A 19,351-nucleotide genomic window follows, 5' to 3' on the forward strand; every position below is an offset into this window, starting at 1 on the left:
TACGGTCCATGGGGTCACAAAGAGTTGGACATGACTGAGCGACTAACACTTTCACTTGAGAAGTTAATGAAAATTCAGGGCAGCTGATTTAACCACACTGTTCACCATGTGTATTTTAGCTGCATAAACAGAATGTGCATGCATGCTCAGTCGCTCAGTGGTGGCTGATTCTTTGCAACCCCATGGGCTGTAGCCCACCACGCTTCTTTGTCCATGGAATTTTCCAGGCAAGAACACTGGAGTGGGCTGCCACTTCCTTCTCCAGGGGATCTTCCAGATCCAGAGGTGGAACCCACGTCTCCTGCATTAGCAGGCAGATTTTTTACCACTGGGCCACCAGGGAAGCTGTAAACAGAACGTACCCGGTGACTTACCAATGATTGTGTTGTACACTGGGCTTGTAAGACTGTGCGTTCCTTTCCTCAGCTTGAGAGAGTCCCTGCTGCATATCTTCATGGAAATGAGTTTAACAGAATGAGTTTGGAGTCAGCAAGAAGAAAGGCGATTCCACTGTGGTGTTCTTTATGTTTTAAAAAGCTTCTAACATGCCTGATATGGATATTGGCACAAATAAGAATTATACCTTTGGAAGAAGGAGGCTGTGGAGAGGGAGGCCATGTATTTCTGCTTAAACTGGGCCTCTGAGAAGGTGGTGTTTTTCTAAATGATCTTTTGATGAGTGCTTGTAACACAAAGAATTAACCCCTATTACAGGTCAGTCTGCTGCTCAGTTAGAGAAATCTGCCTGGCCTGTGAGCAAGGCATTAATCCCTTGGGCAGGGCAGGATATTAAAGATCATCCAGGGTTTTGCTGGTTCAAATGCGGTCCCCCAACCTGCAGCATCGGTACCACCTTGTTGGCCTGATGAAATGAAATCTGCACGTGTTCAGCCCAGATCCCCAAGAATTCAAGTGCAAGCCAGAGTCCGAGGATCTGCGGCCTGCAGGGTGCTGCTGGCTCATCTCCCGTGAGCTTGTCCATCCCTGTCTGCCTAGGAGCCCAGCCCCACCCTGGGACAGCCTGGTGGGTTCGAGGGCTCTCTTTCTTCGAAAGGCAGTTCAGCCATCTATTCAGATCACAGGGACTACGTCGTCCCAAACTGGCACTGCATCCCAGCTGTGCTGCTTGCAGCCTGGGTGACCATGGATGGGTTGCTTACCCTCTCTGTGCTTCCGATTCCTCCCTGTCAAATGACTGCCATAAGAGTCCCTAACTCATGGGGTTGTCTCGGGGATTAAAAGAGTTAATCCCTAGGAAGCATGAGAGCAGTTCGAGTATCTCAGTAAGCGTGAGCTATTATTATACTGCCTGGATTCCTGCCTCATGCCATGGCTCACGTCTGTCCCTAGAGCCTCAGAGAACAAGCTTAACTCCCCATCTGTATGACAGCCCTGTGTACATCCAGAGGCAGCTCTCATGCCCTCCTCTGCAATGTTCCCCAGGCTCTAAGTGCCCTGTCTTTCCCATTCCTTGGGCGACGTGCTTCTATTTCCACAGCACATCCGCCGGGAACTCTTCTGAGAACTTGCACCTCCACAAAATCACAGCATCCACGCCACAGCCCTGTTGACCCCCTCAAGGTCAAAAGTTCTTACTTCTCCGTAGCCTGATAACTCTTTCCCTTGACCCAGTTTCTTCTAGATCGGACAGGATCCATGTGTGCATTCTTCCCCTCTTCCAGGGAAGTGTGGTGCCCAGGGGCCCTTCCTGAACCTGTTAACCCCCGGCTACCCAGAGAGCACCTGAGTTGCAAGCCTCTCCAGGCTTCCCGCAGCCACTGCCAGGGCTCCACGAACGGCCCTCCCTCTAGTGGAGTCTACAGGAGCCCTACCACAGGCACAGGCCTCCCCAGGACCTTCCATAGAAATCCCCGTCCTACCCACCTCCCCTCCTTGCCCAACCCCACCCCCAAGTCTGCCCTGACCCAGAAATGCCCGCACCCCTCTGTTCCCATCCCTCCCTCCCCAGGGCTCCTTTTGCTCCAGAGCCTGGCAGAAGCCACAGGAAGAAAGTGAGTTAGTCGCTAGTCATGTCCAACTCTTTGCCACCCCCTGGACGGTAGCCCGCCAGGCTCCCCTCTCCATCAGATTTCCTAGGCAGAAATGCTGGAGTGGGTAGCCATTCCTTTCTCCACGGCATCTTCCTGACCCAGGGATCGAACCCACATCTCCTGCATGGCAGGCAGATTCTTTACCTCCGTCCTATGGCTCCTGAAACACATCAGGGGCAGCCTTGCCTCTGCAAACATCTTTTACATTCAGGGCAGGTGCTTCAGAAGGAAGCCCCCTGCATCCACTTCAGCCCCAGATTCTGCAGACAGACAGGTGTTAATTATAGGGAATTCCATAACAGCCTGCTCACTGACACATCAGAGTTTTTTGCCTTCCTCTGACACTCTTACCTTCTGGCTGGAGAATAACATTGGGCCATTCTTTATAACGCACCCACCCAGATGTGCGCACCTACAGTTGGGCTTGTCTCATTTTGAGACTCAGACTTAAACTCACGAGTTAGTCTCCATACAACCACAGGGATGAGTCCAGATGCATCCGGCCAAGCAAAGGGACTTCAACTCAAAAGGCCACACGCTGTGACTCCATTTATATGCGTTCTGTACAAGGCAAAACTAAGGGGATGGAAAAGAGTGGTTTCTAAGGAACTGCGGCTGCGGGGTGACCTGAAGCGGGCAGGAGGGGATTGTGTGAGATAACAGATTGTTATATATCTTGATTGTGATGGTGGTTACACGATTTTATACTTTGTCAAAACTCATGGAACTATACACTAAAAAGTGAATTTTACTGCTTATAAATTATACATCAATAAACCTGGCTTTAAAAAAAAGTACACTTGCCAGTCCTTTCTGGAACAAGGCAAAGTGTAAGGCAAAAGCCATCAACTTTTGTAAACTCCTCACTCACTGCTGAAAGTGGGAATTGGATCTCCCTGTAAAATCAGGTCTGTTAAAGAAAGGGATCAGTGGTTCCTCCAGTAGGGGCCCCATTTTGAAAGGGCTCAGACCATGCGAGACTTGCCTTACTCATTCATCCGTCCATCCACTCAACAGTGTTCATTGGACATTTCCTAAGAGGCAGACCTGGGACAGAAACGAGCAAGGCAGAAACGACTGTGAAACAAGATACAGCCTCTGCCCATGAGGGGGGAATTGTCCACTGGTCCCGGGGGTTGGGTGGGTGAGGCAGGTGGGATGGGAACAGCAGATAAGTAAAGTGCTCAGTCGTGTCCCACTCTTTGCCACCCCAGGGACTGCAGCCCCCCAGACTCCTCTGTCCATGGGATTTTCCAGGCAAGAATACTGGAGTGGGTTGCCACTTCCTCCTCCACGGGATATTCCCTACCCAGAAATCAAACCCACATCCCCTGAATTGCAGGCAGTCTTTTACCACTGAGCCACCGGGGAAGCCCCAGAGAAGTAAAGGAGCTCCTGGGAGGGGGCATTCAACTTCACCCCAGGGAGCTGGGGAGCTTCTGAGAGGAAGCAGACCTGCGTGAGTTAGCCGGGAAGGACAGCGGGTGTGAAGACACCCATCCCTGGAAGGTACACACGCAAAGGCCCAAAGGACAGAGAAAGGGGGCACGTTTTAAAAATTACAAGGAGCTCATTTGGGAGCCTCGAGGCTGGGGAGTGGGAGTGCTCTAGTCTTTTCTTCCTTTCTTCCACCAGTTTGAGGTCCTGCTCTGAAGAAACATGTGTCACCGAGGAGAGAAAACTGCTGTAACTGAGGGCTCTCGGGTTTTAAACACAATAAATCTTTGCTCAACAAGTGAAGAGATTTCAGATTAACTGATTAAAAGCTCCTGGGGACTTGAGCTTCCTAACTTTTCCTCTGTTTTAACCTGGGTCTGTGATACTTTCTACTTCAGCAGAAAAGGAAAATTAGATGCCAAATTGGAAATTACAACAGCAAATAACAAAATGTTCCCTAGACTCCCTGACTGGATACCCCTGGTGCTAACTGTCTGACCTTGACCACCAAATAGGCCTGTTTTTTTCACTTTAGAGAGACCGTTCCAGGTAATGCAAATAGACATTTTGCAGATTTCACTGTTGCACATGCTTTCTGAATTACACAGAGAACAGTTTCCACATGGCCTGGCTATATTTCCCTAAAGCACCTATGATGTCATTATTTCCCATAGGAAGGGCTTCCACCCCAGGCCACACACTGAGCAGTGGCTGAAATCAGCTAGAGCATCCACCCCACACTCTGTAGAACTCCCAGAACCCTCTGGGCCAACCAAAGCTGTGTCCAGTCTGCCCTTTAGGGCTGCTCCCCAAAGCCCTTCACCCACACCCATGATGAAGCTAGCTGCGTCCATTCCCAGCAGAAGATTGGTGTCTGGCATTGTAGCAGAATTAATTTAATCATAAGCACCAAAGCAACTGGCTTGATTTCAATTTTCCAGCTATTTCTGAGATTCAGCCCACTGAATAAATGAAATTCCAGTTTCTCGTCATTACTCTGTTGATGGTGATAATGAACTCGAGTACGGCTCCTGTTTATCCATCTTCTTACTAGATGAGGGTAGAGTGTTACGTGTTGTTACATCAAGATGGGCTGGGAAAGCGTTGCTCCTTAAATAGTGGCATCCTGGATCCCATTCCACAGAACAGAAGAACTCCAGGGCCTCGTAAGATTCCCCCACCAAACTCTTTGAGCCCCTCAAACCTGCCTGAACCCCTCTAAACAGATGATCAACAGGAAGGATGGAGAGTGAAAGGGGTCTTTTCTCCCAGAGAAGGGACAAGAAGAAAGGTATGGGAGGGAGTGATGCTCAGTCATGTTGGACTCTCTGTGATCCCATGGACCAGTCCATGGAATTCTCCAGGCCAGAATACTGGAGTGGGTAGCCTTTCCCTTCTCCAAGCAATCTTCCCAACCCAGGGATCGAACCCAGGTCTCCCGCACTGCAGGCGGATTCTTTTACCAGCTGAGCCACCAGGGAAGCCCTGTGGGAGGGAGGGTGTCCACAAATGACTGACCATTGGAAGCTGGGGTTTTGTCTTCCAGGGTTACCTGTCAGAAGGCCTGGTAACGAAGTGGTACCGCTCACCACGCCTACTCCTCTCCCCTAACAACTACACCAAAGCCATCGACATGTGGGCCGCCGGCTGTATCCTGGCTGAGATGCTCACGGGCAGGATGCTCTTTGCTGGTAAGCTGCTACCCGGGCCACCCTCCTACCCCTCTGCTGCAGCTCAGTAAAAGGAAGGGAAACATGCTAATCACAAAACCTGCTATCCTCCTCTTTGAGGTTGCCTCTGACTTTGACTGCACTACTTGGAGGCACCTTGTTATCAACCATTTCAGGCAAAATACTGGCTTAAAAAAAAGAAGAAGAAAAAAAAAACAAAACATCTTGAGCACTAAACTTCCAAAATCAAGAAATCGTGTCTCTTCAAACACCTTAAGATTGACCCATGAAAACACCCACCCAACCTTTTCAGCTCCTTTCTCCCCTCTCCCTGCCACTGGGAGAGGTCAATCTGGAGTGCTCATTTAGAGAGGGGACCCCGCAGGCTCCCAGAGTCCTTGAACCGACTCTGCCTGAGGCCACTGCAGGGAGAAGCCAAGTGACTCCTTCAGAGCAGACGCTGATGTTTTGCCACGTTCTGGCTCAGCATTCACAGCATTCACATGCGCTTAGTGCCACACAGGGCATCGTCAGGGCGACACGGGAGAGCCCTGCCCTTGGCCTCCAGCTTCTGGAAGACTGGGACCCCAGGGGACTCAGTGATGGTGGGGGTTGCTCTGTGCAGCTGGATGAGTCAGGAAGGAAGACTGGCTTGGTTGGATTTAACCCAGTAGAGGTGAATGGCAAGACTACTCATGCAAAAAGGGAAAACAAAAGGAACGGAATGGCCTAGAGGCCAGAGGGCGGCAAAGATTCAGACCTGACCCACCCCAGCAGCATCAAAGCTCTGAAACAGCATCAGTGATGGCCTGGGTGTGGAAGAGGACTTGAGTTTCCGAGAAGCAGAAAGCCTGAAGCTTCTTATGGGTGAAGATGCTATTCATTCCCAGCATGTGGCATGGTCCGTGGCAGGGAGAGGACACTCCATAAATATTTGTTGAGTGAACGAATGAGTGAGTGAATGAGTGCTTGAATGAGCCATTCCCTCCTGTCCCACAGACCTGGCACGCCCTGCCTTCCTCCCTCTGCCTGGAGGAGCACAAGTCAGTGTGCTCATGACATGTCCCAAACTTAATTTGCTATTCCTGATTTTTTTTTTCCCCTCCTAATGGGAACCCAAAAGGTAAGACTCATTTTTAGCCTTAAAATCTCTTCCTCCCCCAGCCTGGTAAAGGACAGCCACAGAGGTGCATAGGAAGGAACGCTTGGAAAGCCTCGGGTCGGGCTGCTCCCATCGTTTTAGCGTGGGCTGACTCAGGCTGTATGAGGCTGGACCATTCCAGAGGCACAGAATGCTAAGAGAATGGATGGGCCCCAGAGACTAGCCCTTCTTTCTGCATTTGACCAAGCCCCAGAAATGGCAAGCAACTTGCCCACCGTCACCCAGCAGTTAGCAGCAGAATGAACCCAGGCCCCCGGGCTCCCACTGTCCTAGGCTCCTAGGCGCTGGGGTTTCCACACCCACCAGCCCGGTGGGCGGCACGCGTAACCATCTGGCATTTGCCTCCCCAGGGGCTCACGAGCTGGAGCAGATGCAGCTCATCCTGGAGACCGTCCCCGTGATCCGGGAGGAGGACAAGGACGAGCTGCTCAAGGTGATGCCTTCCTTCGTCAGCAGCACCTGGGAGGTGAAGCGGCCGCTGCGCAAGCTGCTCCCGGAAGTGAACAGCGAAGGTACCGCCGCCCGACTGCCCGGCCAGCCGGCGTCTGGAGGCTGCACTCTGCGCCCTGGCTTCACCCTGGGCCCGGGGGCAGGCAGTCTTTTCCGAAAGGACCAGAGTCCCTAGACACAGAAGCGGGGGACCCCCCTGGCAGCAGGTCTTTGCCCTCGCTGCTTCCAGACCGAGTTCAGCCGTCAGGCCACCCTCAAGGCAGTCACTGCTGGTCCTCCACACTCAACCCTGATTTTGTTTCCTTTTCCTTCTTTCTCACTTGCCTCCCTCCCTCTCCTCCACCTCCCTTTACTTTTTCCCCTCTGGAAGGCATGGTACGGTTTCATCAGCTTCCAAGTCTGACGCAGGCTCAGCTCCCCATTCCACCAGTGACTAGCTGTTTGGCATTGGGCAAGCTTCTTAACTTCTCTGCATCTGTTTGCCTAACTGTAAAATGGGTATATTAATACATGACACATAGGGTCATTGTGACAAGTACACTAAATAGAGTTTGTAAAGTCCTTGGCATAGGATAGTTTCTCCATTATCTGAGATGTTAGAATATCACCAGTCTCATACCTGCTAAAGGCTTCCTTGTTGTTCTTCAGTCGCTAAGTCGTGTCTGACTCTTTGCCACCCCCTGGACTGAAGTATGCCAGGCCCCTCTGTCCTCCACTGTCCCCCAGAGTTTACTCAGATTCATATCCAGTGAGTCAGTGATGCTATCTAATCATCTCATCCTCTGCTTGAGGAAATTCCTATATCAGATAGGATATAGGTTTGGCCAATTGTAAGAGAAACCCAGATTCCCAACAACTTAAATAATATTTATTTCTTATTTAAGAAAAAAAAAGAGTTTACTTCTCTCATATAAGAATCTAAAGTAGACAGTCCAGGGCCCCTGAGGTAGACCTGGTCTACAGTCATCCAGGGGTCCAAGCCCCTTCTGTCTTATATCTCTACCACCTTAGGGTGTTGCCCTTACCCCTTGGAGGCAGGTGGGGGAGGAGGGCAGCCCCTTGCCTTTAAAGTCATGAGCTAGGATTTGGACACCTCACCTCCATTCATGTCCTGTTGGCCAGAGCGTAAGTCACCTGGCCCCACCTCGCTGCAGTGAGGCTGTGACATGGAAACTTACCCACTGCCACTGTGTGTCCATTACTCTGAAAGAGGAGAACAGACATGGGTACCAGCTACCGTCTCTGCCACGCTCCCCCCGCCCCATCAAAAAACCAAGAACTCGGACTAACCGTGTCTTTGGCCATAATCCCCTGTCAATCAATAAACTATCTCAGCTTCCCTGTCATCAAGGGAGAGAGGCAATTTGATTCCCTACAAATTAAGTCTCAGCCCATCCACATTTTCTTTGATTCTTGGGCCTTTGTAGAAATCCTGCCATGTGACAGGAGGTTCAGAATTCTCAGGAATTCTGGATCAGGGGTGAGTCATCCATGTCTCTTCCCAAACCACCACACACACACAGCAGCCCCTCTGAACATTGTGGGCCTGTCTCAGAGAAACCAGAGACGTGATAAATGGTCTACCTGGGAAGACAGATACCTGTCAGAGATGAGCAGATGAAGGAACACATCCTAAGGGACCAGCGAGAGCTCTGGGGGTTTGGGGAGGGCGTGAGAGCCGCCGGGCACAGAGAGGGACAGAGAGCCGGCCCGGAGAGCTGATGAGCTCTGGGATCAGCAGGATCTGATCGTCTGAAGTGAAGCGGGAGGGGTAAGCAAGGCCAAGAGGCCACAAGGCTCTGAATGCCCAGGCAACGTGTGTGGACTGGATCCTGGAGCCAAATAGAGGTTCACGAAAGCCGGGCCGGCTTCATCCTCCCAATGTGCCGGCTTCAACCACAGTTCTCTCATCCGTCTCTGGGCTTGAAAAGTGACCCTGGTCAGCCTGACCTCAGGGGAGAGAGGTACGGCTGAAACGAAACTTCAGTAGGGAAAAGGGTATCACACCCGCCTGCCCCAAAGAGCCAGCTGCTGTCCCTCGGCTCACCCTGGGCTGTCCCTCTGAGGGCCTACAGGCCTGAGAAGAGGCTGTCTCTCTAGCTTTCCCCCTCGGAGGCAAGAAGGACACAGTCTGGGTGGACTGTGTCCCCCAAGCAGCCGCCACTGCACAGCTGCAGGACAAGGGAGCAGGCCCGAGACCGCACCCCGAGGGCGTCAGTCCTGAGCTGTGCTGACAAGAAGCAACACAGGGGACAGAGCCGATGAGGAAGTCTCTACCCAAAACAGGGAGAGGAGCACTCTGGCCCTGCCCCCCACCCCGCCTCTCAATCACCAGAGATGCCCCTCCCTGAGAATCCTTCCAGAAACCCTGGGGGCTCTGAAAAGCCCAGCTGGGAATCCAGTGGGGCCACATAAAAGTCACATGATTGCACAGCTGCTACTGCTAAGTCGCTTCAGTCGTGAATGACTCTGTGCAACCCCATAGATGGCAGCCCACCAGGCTCCTCCGTCCATGGGATTTTCCAGGCAAGAGTGCTGGAGTGGGGTGCCATTGCCTTCTCTGAAGCCTCATTATATCAGAAGCACCAAAAAAAACCACAAAAACATGTGGGAGGTTGAACCTGCAGAAGAAGAAAGAGTTGGGGAGCGAGGGCGATGGTCATGCGTTAAGGGGAAGCCAGTGCTGTAGCTGATAGACCTGAAATCTCCATGGCCTACCTGCTAGCGATGTAGGCACTGATCAACTCAAGTCCAGGCAGACGGGGGCCTCTGCCCAGGACACAGGCCTTCTGCCATCTTCAATCAGAGCTTCCAAGGCTCCGACAGGCACCAACTTCCAGCGGAAGCCAGAGGCGGGAAAGAGAGCAGACACACGTGCAGGAGGTTTTGAAGAAGATGGCCTTGATCTGCCAAACCTCCAGGGGCAACATGTGGGAGAAAGGGCTCTGGACCCAGGAGGCCTGGGCTGGCAGGCTCTGTCCCCCCGCCTTCCTCCATGGTGACAGCTCTCACTCAGGCTTTCTACTGCTGAGTCCTACAGGAGGAGGGCCCTCCACTGGCTCCCCCCACAGCTGCACTCAACCCACGACACCTGATGGTGGGGATGGAGATGCCACTGCTTCCCCCCTCCAGGTGGGACCACCTCCGAGGCGTGTCCCACGCTGTCTCTCGGAGGACCCAGTGGAACGGAGCCCCAAGTGCCTTCAGCAGGAACTTCTCACTGGCACGTCCTTGGCTGGCTTCTCCCCGCCCCCCCACCGGTGCTTCCTGGGGTCACTGCCACATAAAGTGCCTCCACCCCGTTCCTTGTCTCTGCAGAAATCCAGCCAAAGGCAAAGTTCTAGCCCTGACGTCCCGTAACCAACGGTGACCTTATCTTACAAGTCACTGCAATCCCTCTGTATGTATTGTATGTATGTGGGCAGTCAAGTCATGTCCGACTCTTTGCGACCCCATGGACTGTAGCCTGCCAGGCTCCTCTTGTCCATGGAATTTTCCAGGCAAGAATACTGGAGTGGGTTGCCATTTCCTGCTCCAGGGGATTTTCCTGACCCAGGGATCGAGCCCACATCTTTTGGGTCTCCTGCATGGGCAGGCAGATTCTTTACCACAAGCGCCACCTGGGAAGACCGTAACCCCTCTGAAAGTGAAAGTAAAAGTCTCTCAGTCGTGCCCGACAACTTGCGACCCCATGGACTATACAGTCCATGGAATTCTCCAGATCAGAATACTGGAGTGGGTAGCCAATCCCTTCTCCAGGGGATCTTCCCAACCCAGGGATCAAACCGGGGTCTCCTGCAATGCAGGTGGATTCTTCACCAGCTCAGCTACCAGGGTAAGCCCTCTGGACCTCCATTAATTCATTTGTGGAGTCAGAAAGCAGCATCTGCTCTGAATTTATCCCTAGACTGTGGTGAGGGTCATGAGAAAGGGAACGGGTAAGAAGCCCTTTCACAAATGGAAAAGTACAGACACTCGGGGGCATCCCTAGGCTGAGGAGTCTCATTCTCAGTGTGGCAAGGGCACCAATGACCATCCCGTCCTGCTCTGCTCCCCACAGCCATCGACTTTCTGGAGAAGATCCTGACCTTTAACCCCATGGATCGCCTGACCGCCGAGATGGGGCTGCAGCACCCCTACATGAGCCCGTACTCTTGCCCGGAGGACGAGCCCACCTCACAGCACCCCTTCCGCATTGAGGATGAGATTGACGACATCCTGCTGATGGCCGCCAGCCAGAGCCAGCTCTCCAACTGGGACAGGTGCGGCTCCAGGGGCCCCAGCCCTGGAGGTTGGGGTCCATGGCCCCATCCTCCCATTTCTACCTGCCTCTGATCCTTCATGACATCTCCTTCTGTCTTCCGAGGTCTAAAGTCCATGGGGCGCTTTCCCCAGCTTGGCTTCCCGCCCTTCCCTCCTTGTCCCTAGACGCTCGCTGTAGATGAACAGCTGTGTCCTGCGCGTGCGGTCAGGGGCTGCCTTTGTGCCTCTGCCACCCTCTTTCCCCACCCCAGCTGCACCGCACACCCGGGCTCAACACAGAGTTGGGCAAGCATTTCATGTGCACCCGCGCTGGAGCTCACGTCCTACAGGCTGGGAATTTGCCCCAGAAAAGCAAAGCACAGCAATGCAAGAAAACAAGGTGCAGTTCACCATCACACAACACCTTCCTGCTCTTCACACCCTTTGCATGTTCTGAGAAGCCAGTAAAGCGGGGACCATTATCATTATTGCCCACTGATATGACACGAGGAAGCCACAGCTCAGAGAGGCTAGAGACTGGTGTCGTGTCACAGGGCTAACACCTGGCCATGAGGGGCAGTCCCCTGTCTCATGTCAGACACCGTTAACACTTGCAGAACTCTTCTCTCCTAAGCTGGGCCGGGCCTCAGAATCCTTCTCAACCCAGTGTGCCTAGAAGTCACTACCAATGAGTCAGAGCTGGGGAGAAGATATGTTTTTTTTGTTTTTGGTTTTTTTTTACAAACTCCACATAAGCACACAATGATCTCCCAGGGCCCTTCCCATTCTGATGTTCTAGATCAGGCAGAAACGTTTAGGCATCACCACCTGCTAATTCTGGGAGGGGAGCGATGGTAGCTGCTCCGTTTAGAAACAGAACTCCAGGGCTTAGCAGCTAGGACTCCGAGGGGGCCAAAGTGGGAGCCCTGCTGCTGTGAGAAACTGACAGCTAGTTACAGAAGTGACAGATGAGCAGTGTCTCCTCTTCGGTCATTTGACAGATGATGGGTTTCAGATTAAGGAGGCTCCGAGGGAGGGTCAGGGCTACCTTGCTATTTTGGGACAGGCTGGTTGTTGTCAATGGTTGTTATCAAGTGTTGCCAGCAAACAGAGATTAACGAAGACCCTCTCTGCTGCTCCCATGCTAGGCCTGCCCTTGAATGTGGTCCCTGCAGCCCCGCCCCCTCCACTCCACAGCGTCTAGGGCACAGCGCATTGGCGTGGCAGGGTTCATCCATGCTCATCACGGCTATGGCCTGAGGCTGGTGCCTGGAAAACTGTAGCAGGGTTTCTTTGGCCCCTGCCCATCAACTCTGACCACTTCTAAACCTGGGGCTTATCTGCTCTGACTTTTCCCATCACACCTGCATGATGAAGGCGGTGACAAGCCCCTGTCCACAGGCCCTGCTGCTTTGGGCAAGCTGTTGACTTCTGAACACTCGTGTCCTCACCTATGGAGCAGGTGATAATACTCCACAGGGTTGCCCTGGAGACTGCGGACAACTTATCGGGTTGGCCGAAAAGTTTGTTAGGGCTTTCCATACCATCGTGTGGACAAGCCCGAACAAATTTTTTGGCCAACCCAATACATTTGGCCCTTAGCAATGTAGCAGCCAAAAGTGAAAGACATCCCATTGGGGTGTTATTAAATGCTGTCACAGAGCTGCAGAAGAATGGGATGAATATGAGCTTTTCCTTTTTGAATTATGCCCAGTCCAGCCAGTGTAGAAACTGGCAAGACAGTTCCGTGAGTCATGCAGCTGGAGCACTCACGGCTCCCTGAAGCTCTGAATCCTCAGGAATGCCATCTGCACATACTCATACTGTGTCCAGGGTCCCAGCCTAACCCTTACCAAGATGCTGGTCCTGGTTTGAGGGGATTCTGAAACCTCAAACTAACAGAACTTTCTTTCTAATAGAACCAACAGAGCATCCAAAAGTGACGCTCTTCACAAGTTCTTCCTCCTGAAATCTCTGCCATTTCAAGTACCCTCATGGGAGGAGGCAGTGTTCACCTCGAGGAGTGACTCCTGCCCTAATGGCATCAACAGGCAGAACTGGTACCTTCCTGTGCTTCACAAACCACAAGGCATGGACCGCAGCTGCCTGCCTGCCCAGTTACACAGTCAAACCAGCCTGCCCTTGGTTTTTCCTGTGTGAGCACTCGGCCTCCTGTTCCAAGAGGTTTCTTCTGTGCTCCCTGCCTCCCCATCCCCTAAATTCTGCATAGAACACCTGACATGGGGAGGGCTCAGCCCAGGCTGATGGCCTGCCCGCCTGCCCACCTGCCCTTCACTGGGCAGCTGCTCTCCAAGGCCCCAGGACAGTCAACAGAGGGCAGAATTACAAGGATCCCTGGTCTCTTTTGAGGGTACGCCAAGAGGTACCAAAGAGGGTACTTCTTTGGTACGCCCCACCTGCTCACATCTGCACAAAGTCCTGAAGAGCCTCCAACCGGAACCCCTAGGGCAGGGTTCTTAGCCCTGGTTGGAACTTAGAAACACCTGGAGAGGTCTGATGAACTGCCGGGCCTTTCCCTAGACATACTGAATCAGCATTGGAGGTGCAGGGCGGGCATGGAACTTTATTTTTAATTCCTCCCCCCCCCCCGACACACACGCATGCACACACGCACGCGCACACACACACACACACACAAGTGATTCTAATCTGAGCCAAGGTGGTGAAGCACTCATCAGAGCCCTGCTACTCAAAGTGTGGGCCACGGACCAGCAGCATCACATCACCTGGGAGCCTGTTAGACACGCAGATTCTCAGACCCCACCTCATCTACTGGATCAAGATCTGCGTTCTAACAAGGTCCCCAGGTGATTTGTGTGGACATCACAGTTTGAGGAGCACTACATACATGGATCCACTAGAAAATGCATTCCAAGGTGACAAGGGTTTCGTTGCCTGCTGTGTCCAGTAATGCCCAGTATAGCACCTGGCACAGAGGAGGTGCTCAAGAAATATTTGTAGGGTATTGAATGAATGGGCTTCCAAAGAGGCCCCAGTGGTAAAGGGCGTGACAGTGCAGGGCGTGATCCCTGGGTCGGGAAGAGCCCCTGGAGGAGGGCATGGCAACCCACTCCAGTATTCTTGCCTGGAGAATCCCATGGACAGAGGAGCCTGGCGGGCTACAGTCCATAGGGTCACAAGCAGTGGGACACGACTGAAGTGACTCAGGATGCACACACATTGAATGAATACTATACATACATTCCATGAAATTCTCCAGGCCAGAATACTGAAGTGGGTAGCCTTTCCCTTCTCCAGGGGATCTTCCCAACCCAGGGATCGCACCCAGGTCTCCCACATTTCGGGCAGATTCTTTACCAGCTGAGCTACAAGGGAAGCCCAAGAATACTGGAGTGGGTAGCCTATCCCTTCTCCAGCGGATCTTCCCTACCCAGGAATCGAACTGGGCTCTCCTGCAGACCGATTCTTTACCAACTGAGCTCTGAGGGAAGTCCCTTGAATACAAGAGGAAACAATCAGTCCCTCCACCTGCACACTGGGGGCTCACCGTTACTGTTCCTTTGTCCCATGTCCCTCCCACCTTGGAGGTGGGGGACAGCAGGAGCTGGGGGGACTAGGAAGGAATGGAAAGCCTGGCTGTTGGGGGGCAAACAGTGATGAGGGGGGTGGCTCCCTCTGCAAAGCCACCCTGGCTGGCGGGGCGGGCAAGAGGGGGGTGTCCAACGGCCATCCCGTCTTACCTTGCAGGTACCCCGTGAGCCTGTCGTCGGATCTGGAGTGGCGGCCCGACCGGTGCCAGGACGCGAGCGAGGGGCAGCGTGACCCACGCGCGGGGTCAGCGCCACTGGTGGAGGACGTGCAGGTGGACCCGCGCAAGGACTCCCAGAGCAGCTCAGAGCGCTTCCTGGAGCAGTCACACTCGTCCATGGAGCGCGCCTTCGAGGCCGACTACGGGCGCTCCTGCGACTACAAGGTGGGCTCGCCGTCCTACCTGGACAAGCTGCTGTGGCGCGACAGCAAGCCGCACCACTACTCGGAGCCCAAGCTCATCTTGGACCTGTCGCACTGGAAGCAGGCAGCCGGCGCGCCCCCCGCTGCCGGGGTGGCCGGCGTGGCCACGGTGACCGTGGACCCCGGGCCGCGAGACGACGAGCCGGCCAGCCTCTTCCTGGAGATCGCGCAGTGGGTCAAGAGCACGCAGGGCGGCCCCGAGCGCGGCGCCAGCCCGCCCCCTGACGGCCCAGAACGCCGCCGGTCCCCACCCGGCCGCCCGGCCCCCATTGACGGGGGCGCCAGCCCGCAGTTTGACCTGGACGTGTTCATCTCCCGTGCTCTGAAGCTCTGCACCAAGCCCGAGGACCTGCCGGACAATAAACTGGGCGACCTCAACGGCGCGTGCATCTCCGAGCACCCGGGTGACCTCGTGCAGACCGAGGCCTTCTCCAAAGAAAGGTGGTGAGGGCAGAGGGGCGCTTCAGCCCGTTCCCCCGGAAACCATCCCGGGAAAGCCAGCCCAGGCCGGAGGGGACCGCCCCCCTGGCACCTCCACCAGCCCTTCCACCCGCTCTCTGCTGCCCTGGAGTTAGCGAAACAGGAAGGATCCGAGGAGCGAGAGGAATGTCCATTTCTTAAACTGCCTTAATAACTAGCCTTTAACCTCTGGGAGCGTGTTTGAACAGGAGCCTATTTTGGGGGCTGGGGGGTGTGGGGAGGTTGATCACTTTGCCAGCAAAGAAGAGGCCCTTGTGTTTTTATCAGCGGTGGTGCCAGGGCAGAAAGGTCTTAGCAGTCAACAGGCCCCACCTGGGTGGCTGCCTGGAGAGGAGCCTGGCAGAGAGGGTTGGAACTCTCTAGTCCAAGCAGCCTCAGCTCACAGATGAGAAACACAGTGAGGTCCAGAGAAGCCAAGTGACTTGTTAATAAGATCGGGGCCTAGCCGGTGTCAGGGCAAGCCTTGAATCCCAGTCTCCTGGCCCCCAGGCCAGTGTCTGTCCATCTGTCCACTGAACAATGTCTTCCTCTACTGGGGTCACTCTGGCCTTTTTCTCACAAAACTTGGTTCACGACGTTTCTTCCCTGTCCATTACCAGCTTACCCATTCCGTGTGCTTTTACTCAGAGCCGTGTCCTATGAATTCTGAAATTGGACATTGAGCCAGCTTCTTTCCCCTTGTCAACAAGCGTATTTTTTTTTTTTTCCTGGCTTTCATGGCACCCCACTCCAGTACTCTTGCCTGGAAAATCCCACGGACGGAGGAGCCTGGTGGGCTGCAGTCCATAGGGTCGCTAAGAGTCGGACACGACGATCGACTTCCCTTTCACTTTTCACTTTCATGCACTGGAGAAGGAAATGGCAACCCACTCCAGTATTCTTGCCTGGAGAATCCCAGGGCCAGGGGAGCCTGATGGGCTGCTGTCTATGGGGTCGCACAGAGTCAGACACGACTGAAGTGACTTAGCAGTAGCAGCAACTACTGAATATTCCCATTTGCCTCACCCCCGTATGATCTGAACTCTTGGTTTCAGATCAGACCAGTTTGGGATCTGTGGGTAAAATCACCCATCCTCCCAGGCCTGTGCACACACCTTTTCCAGAACTTCCTATGCACTTTTCTGACACACGCGCAGACACAGTGACACAGCTTTTGTTCCCCAGGGAATGCCGTACACTGGTGAGTTTGAAGACAGCAATTCCAAGAATCCCTGCAGCCTGCCCCGCACCCCTAGTACACACAGCCCCACTCCAAACCTACCCTGGGAGCTTGTGTTCTCAGCCCAAATTGCCCCTTTGGAGGAAAGCAGTGAAGTGCCTGCAACAGAGCAGATGTGCTGGGAGAGACGCTCTCACACAGGACCCATCGACCTTCATTAATTCTGCCCTTGGTTTGATCATCGATTTAGCCCTAGCAAACAGCAGGCCCTGAAGAAATGTACTGGAGAGCAAGGGGCCTTGGGGACAAGGAATCCAGAAAGGCAGGAAGGTCTGAAAAGTGGGGTGCTGACATTGAGGGCCCTCAGGGGTCAGGTATCAGCAGGGGGTCCCCATGACAAAAGAAGGGACCTGAGACCACCATGTTCTCCCTAGCTTAGGCTAGGATGAATTTGGAGCATGCCAAACCAGAGGTGCCAGAGAAGGCAATGGCACCCCACTCCAGTGCTCTTGCCTGGAAAACTCCATGGACGGAGGAGGCTGGTGGGCTGAAGTCCATGGGGTCTCGAAGAGTCGGACACGACTGAGCGACTTCACTTTCACTTTTCACTTTCATGCATTGCAGAAGGAAATGGCAACCCACTCCAGTGTTCTTGCCTGGAGAATCCCAGGGACGGGGGAGCCTGGTGGGCTGCCATCTATGGGGTCCCACAGAGTCGGACACAACTGAAGTGACTTAGCAAACCAGAGGTGCACGCGTTCACAGAGCCTCAGGGGACAGTGTGTAGCATGGCAGGTCCTCTGCAGAGGCATGGAGTCCGGTCCCCGGCAAACGCTCTTCCGTTTCCACCACCGGCGTTCAGCTCCCCCCAGAGATGCCCATAGGAGCCGGTCTGTAAACAGAGGATCCCCCAGTGTTGATCGTAGGCTGTGTTCACCCTCACCTCAACAGCACCTTAAATCTAATCAGCTAACTAGGATCTGTACATTGAAACCTGCAACACATTAGAAACTTATATTTAAAAACAGTTAACCATACTGACCAATTTTTACCTGGGAAATATGTAAATATGAAGTGTTGGGGTTTCTTTTTTTTTTTTAAGAAAAGGAGACACTCACCGCTCTCACGTGCCATTTGTCCTCAGAGGGCGGTTTTACTTTTTTGGTAAAGGAACAAGCTGCTGATCTTGACAAGGAGTTCATATATAATTGTTATTACAGAGGAATTGCTATTACTCATGTTTTAAAAATATCTATTAAACATTATTAAACTTGATCGGGATGGGCCAAATAAAGTTTTATTGGAACATAGATTCATTTGTTCGTCTACTTACTCTCATTCATTTACACGTTATCTGCTGTCTTTAACAGCAGTTGAGTCATCGGAACATGGCTGGATTCTCCCTGTACCTGTGAAGACTAGGTGTTTTGAGGGGTTGCAAGTTGAAGGGGAGGTGAGGAGAGAATCTACAAAGATTGGTAAAAAGGGAAGACATTCCACAATCACCTGGGTCAGGCCCAGTGTCCACCTTGTATGTTTCAAACCATCTCTTGGAGCCAACTCCAAACCTTCTGACCGAGGTTGGTTCTTGGTCCCACAGCTTCCTCCTAGCTTGGAGCTCTATCAGTGAGGAAAGTCAGAGGAAGCACTGGCTTAGTTTCCTTCAAAAGCAAACTCAGAGACAAAGAATCAAGTGCAAGTAATTAAGGGGCGGGAGAAATGGCTTCAGGAGACACAGATAGGTGATAGGGAAGTGAGGGGGAGGGGAAAGAAGCCAAGAAGGGTGCATGCCACCACTGTGGGCATGGCAGCTTAATCCCGATGGGGCACTCGATTAGAGAGGAACATCCACCTCGCCCCCCGGCGCATCCTTGGAGGATGACCATATTCTTGGACTGTTACTTCCCAGCACTTCTGGCCTGTCCTGCACTGCAGCAGAACAGGTTCCAGCAGCGAAAGAAAGGCCACAGACAAGAGGACACAGGCACTGGCAGGTGAAAGTTGGGGTGACAAGCGCAGAAAGACAAGGACCAAGTAGATCTCAGTAAAGCACCAACACTCGGAGGTGTCAGCAGCAGGACTTAACGTGAAGAGGGTTCAGAACACCTGTTAGTGTTGGCAATACACTCCGGGTTTCTCAACCCCTCCTGTCCCCTCTTGACTGCCTCCAAGAATTAAAACCTGTCACAGGACAGGAAGTTGCAGGTAAAACGCAGAGGTGGAAGAGGCTGGAGGTACTAAGGTGACTGCTACCTGAGCTACCCATGGCTTTTCATGTCAATCTCCTAAACATCCCAAGCCCAGCATCTGTGTCCCCGCCACAAGTCCCACTAATCCAACTCTGGGATCAGTCGTCGCTGTCACTGCTGAGAAGTTTCAGTGTCAAACGGATGGGGGTCCTTGTGTCAGACCCTACTGGCAGGGCCTGTGGTGTCCGTGCAAGAGCTTGAGATGTGAATTCTGCTTTTTACACTAAGAACTTCACGAAGATCATGAGAAACATTCAAAGTTCGAGTTCCTTAGTTTCCGCTGATGTCTCTTTCTTGCTCTGCATGTTCTTGACTAACAGGTATGTTAACTCTCTTTACGCATTGGCACCTTTTAGCACCCAGTCGCTAATTCCCACGGGAATAAAATATGGCAGGGTTCTGAGTACAATCGTGGTCAGGAAACAGAGCCCAGCCTACCAGACAACTGAGCCTGCAGG

General features: G+C 53.1%; 1 protein-coding gene across 7 annotated transcripts in view; it reads left to right on the forward strand.

The window, feature by feature from the left end:
• Window positions 1–17,954, forward strand: part of MAPK4 (mitogen-activated protein kinase 4) — a 173,117-nt gene extending 155,163 nt beyond the window's left edge. For 6 of the 7 annotated variants that reach the window (XM_086373513.1, XM_086373515.1, XM_086373511.1 and 3 more), the window contains 4 exons: window positions 5,035–5,179; window positions 6,671–6,832; window positions 10,831–11,032; window positions 14,742–17,954. In XM_086373513.1, coding sequence (XP_086229639.1) covers window positions 5,035–5,179; window positions 6,671–6,832; window positions 10,831–11,032; window positions 14,742–15,453 — 1,221 coding nt within the window. In that variant the 3' untranslated portion in view covers window positions 15,454–17,954. Of the gene's footprint in view, window positions 1–3,380; window positions 3,561–5,034; window positions 5,180–6,670; window positions 6,833–10,830; window positions 11,033–14,741 lie in introns of those variants that run through there. The other variant, XM_086373517.1, reaches the window with a different exon arrangement.
• The last annotated feature ends 1,397 nt before the right edge of the window (window positions 17,955–19,351 follow it).

Source organism: Bos grunniens, chromosome 24, assembly GCF_055505025.1.
Source record: "Bos grunniens cultivar Pamir isolate PY7600 chromosome 24, Bosgru_T2T1.0, whole genome shotgun sequence".
NCBI lineage: Eukaryota > Metazoa > Chordata > Mammalia > Artiodactyla > Bovidae > Bos > Bos grunniens.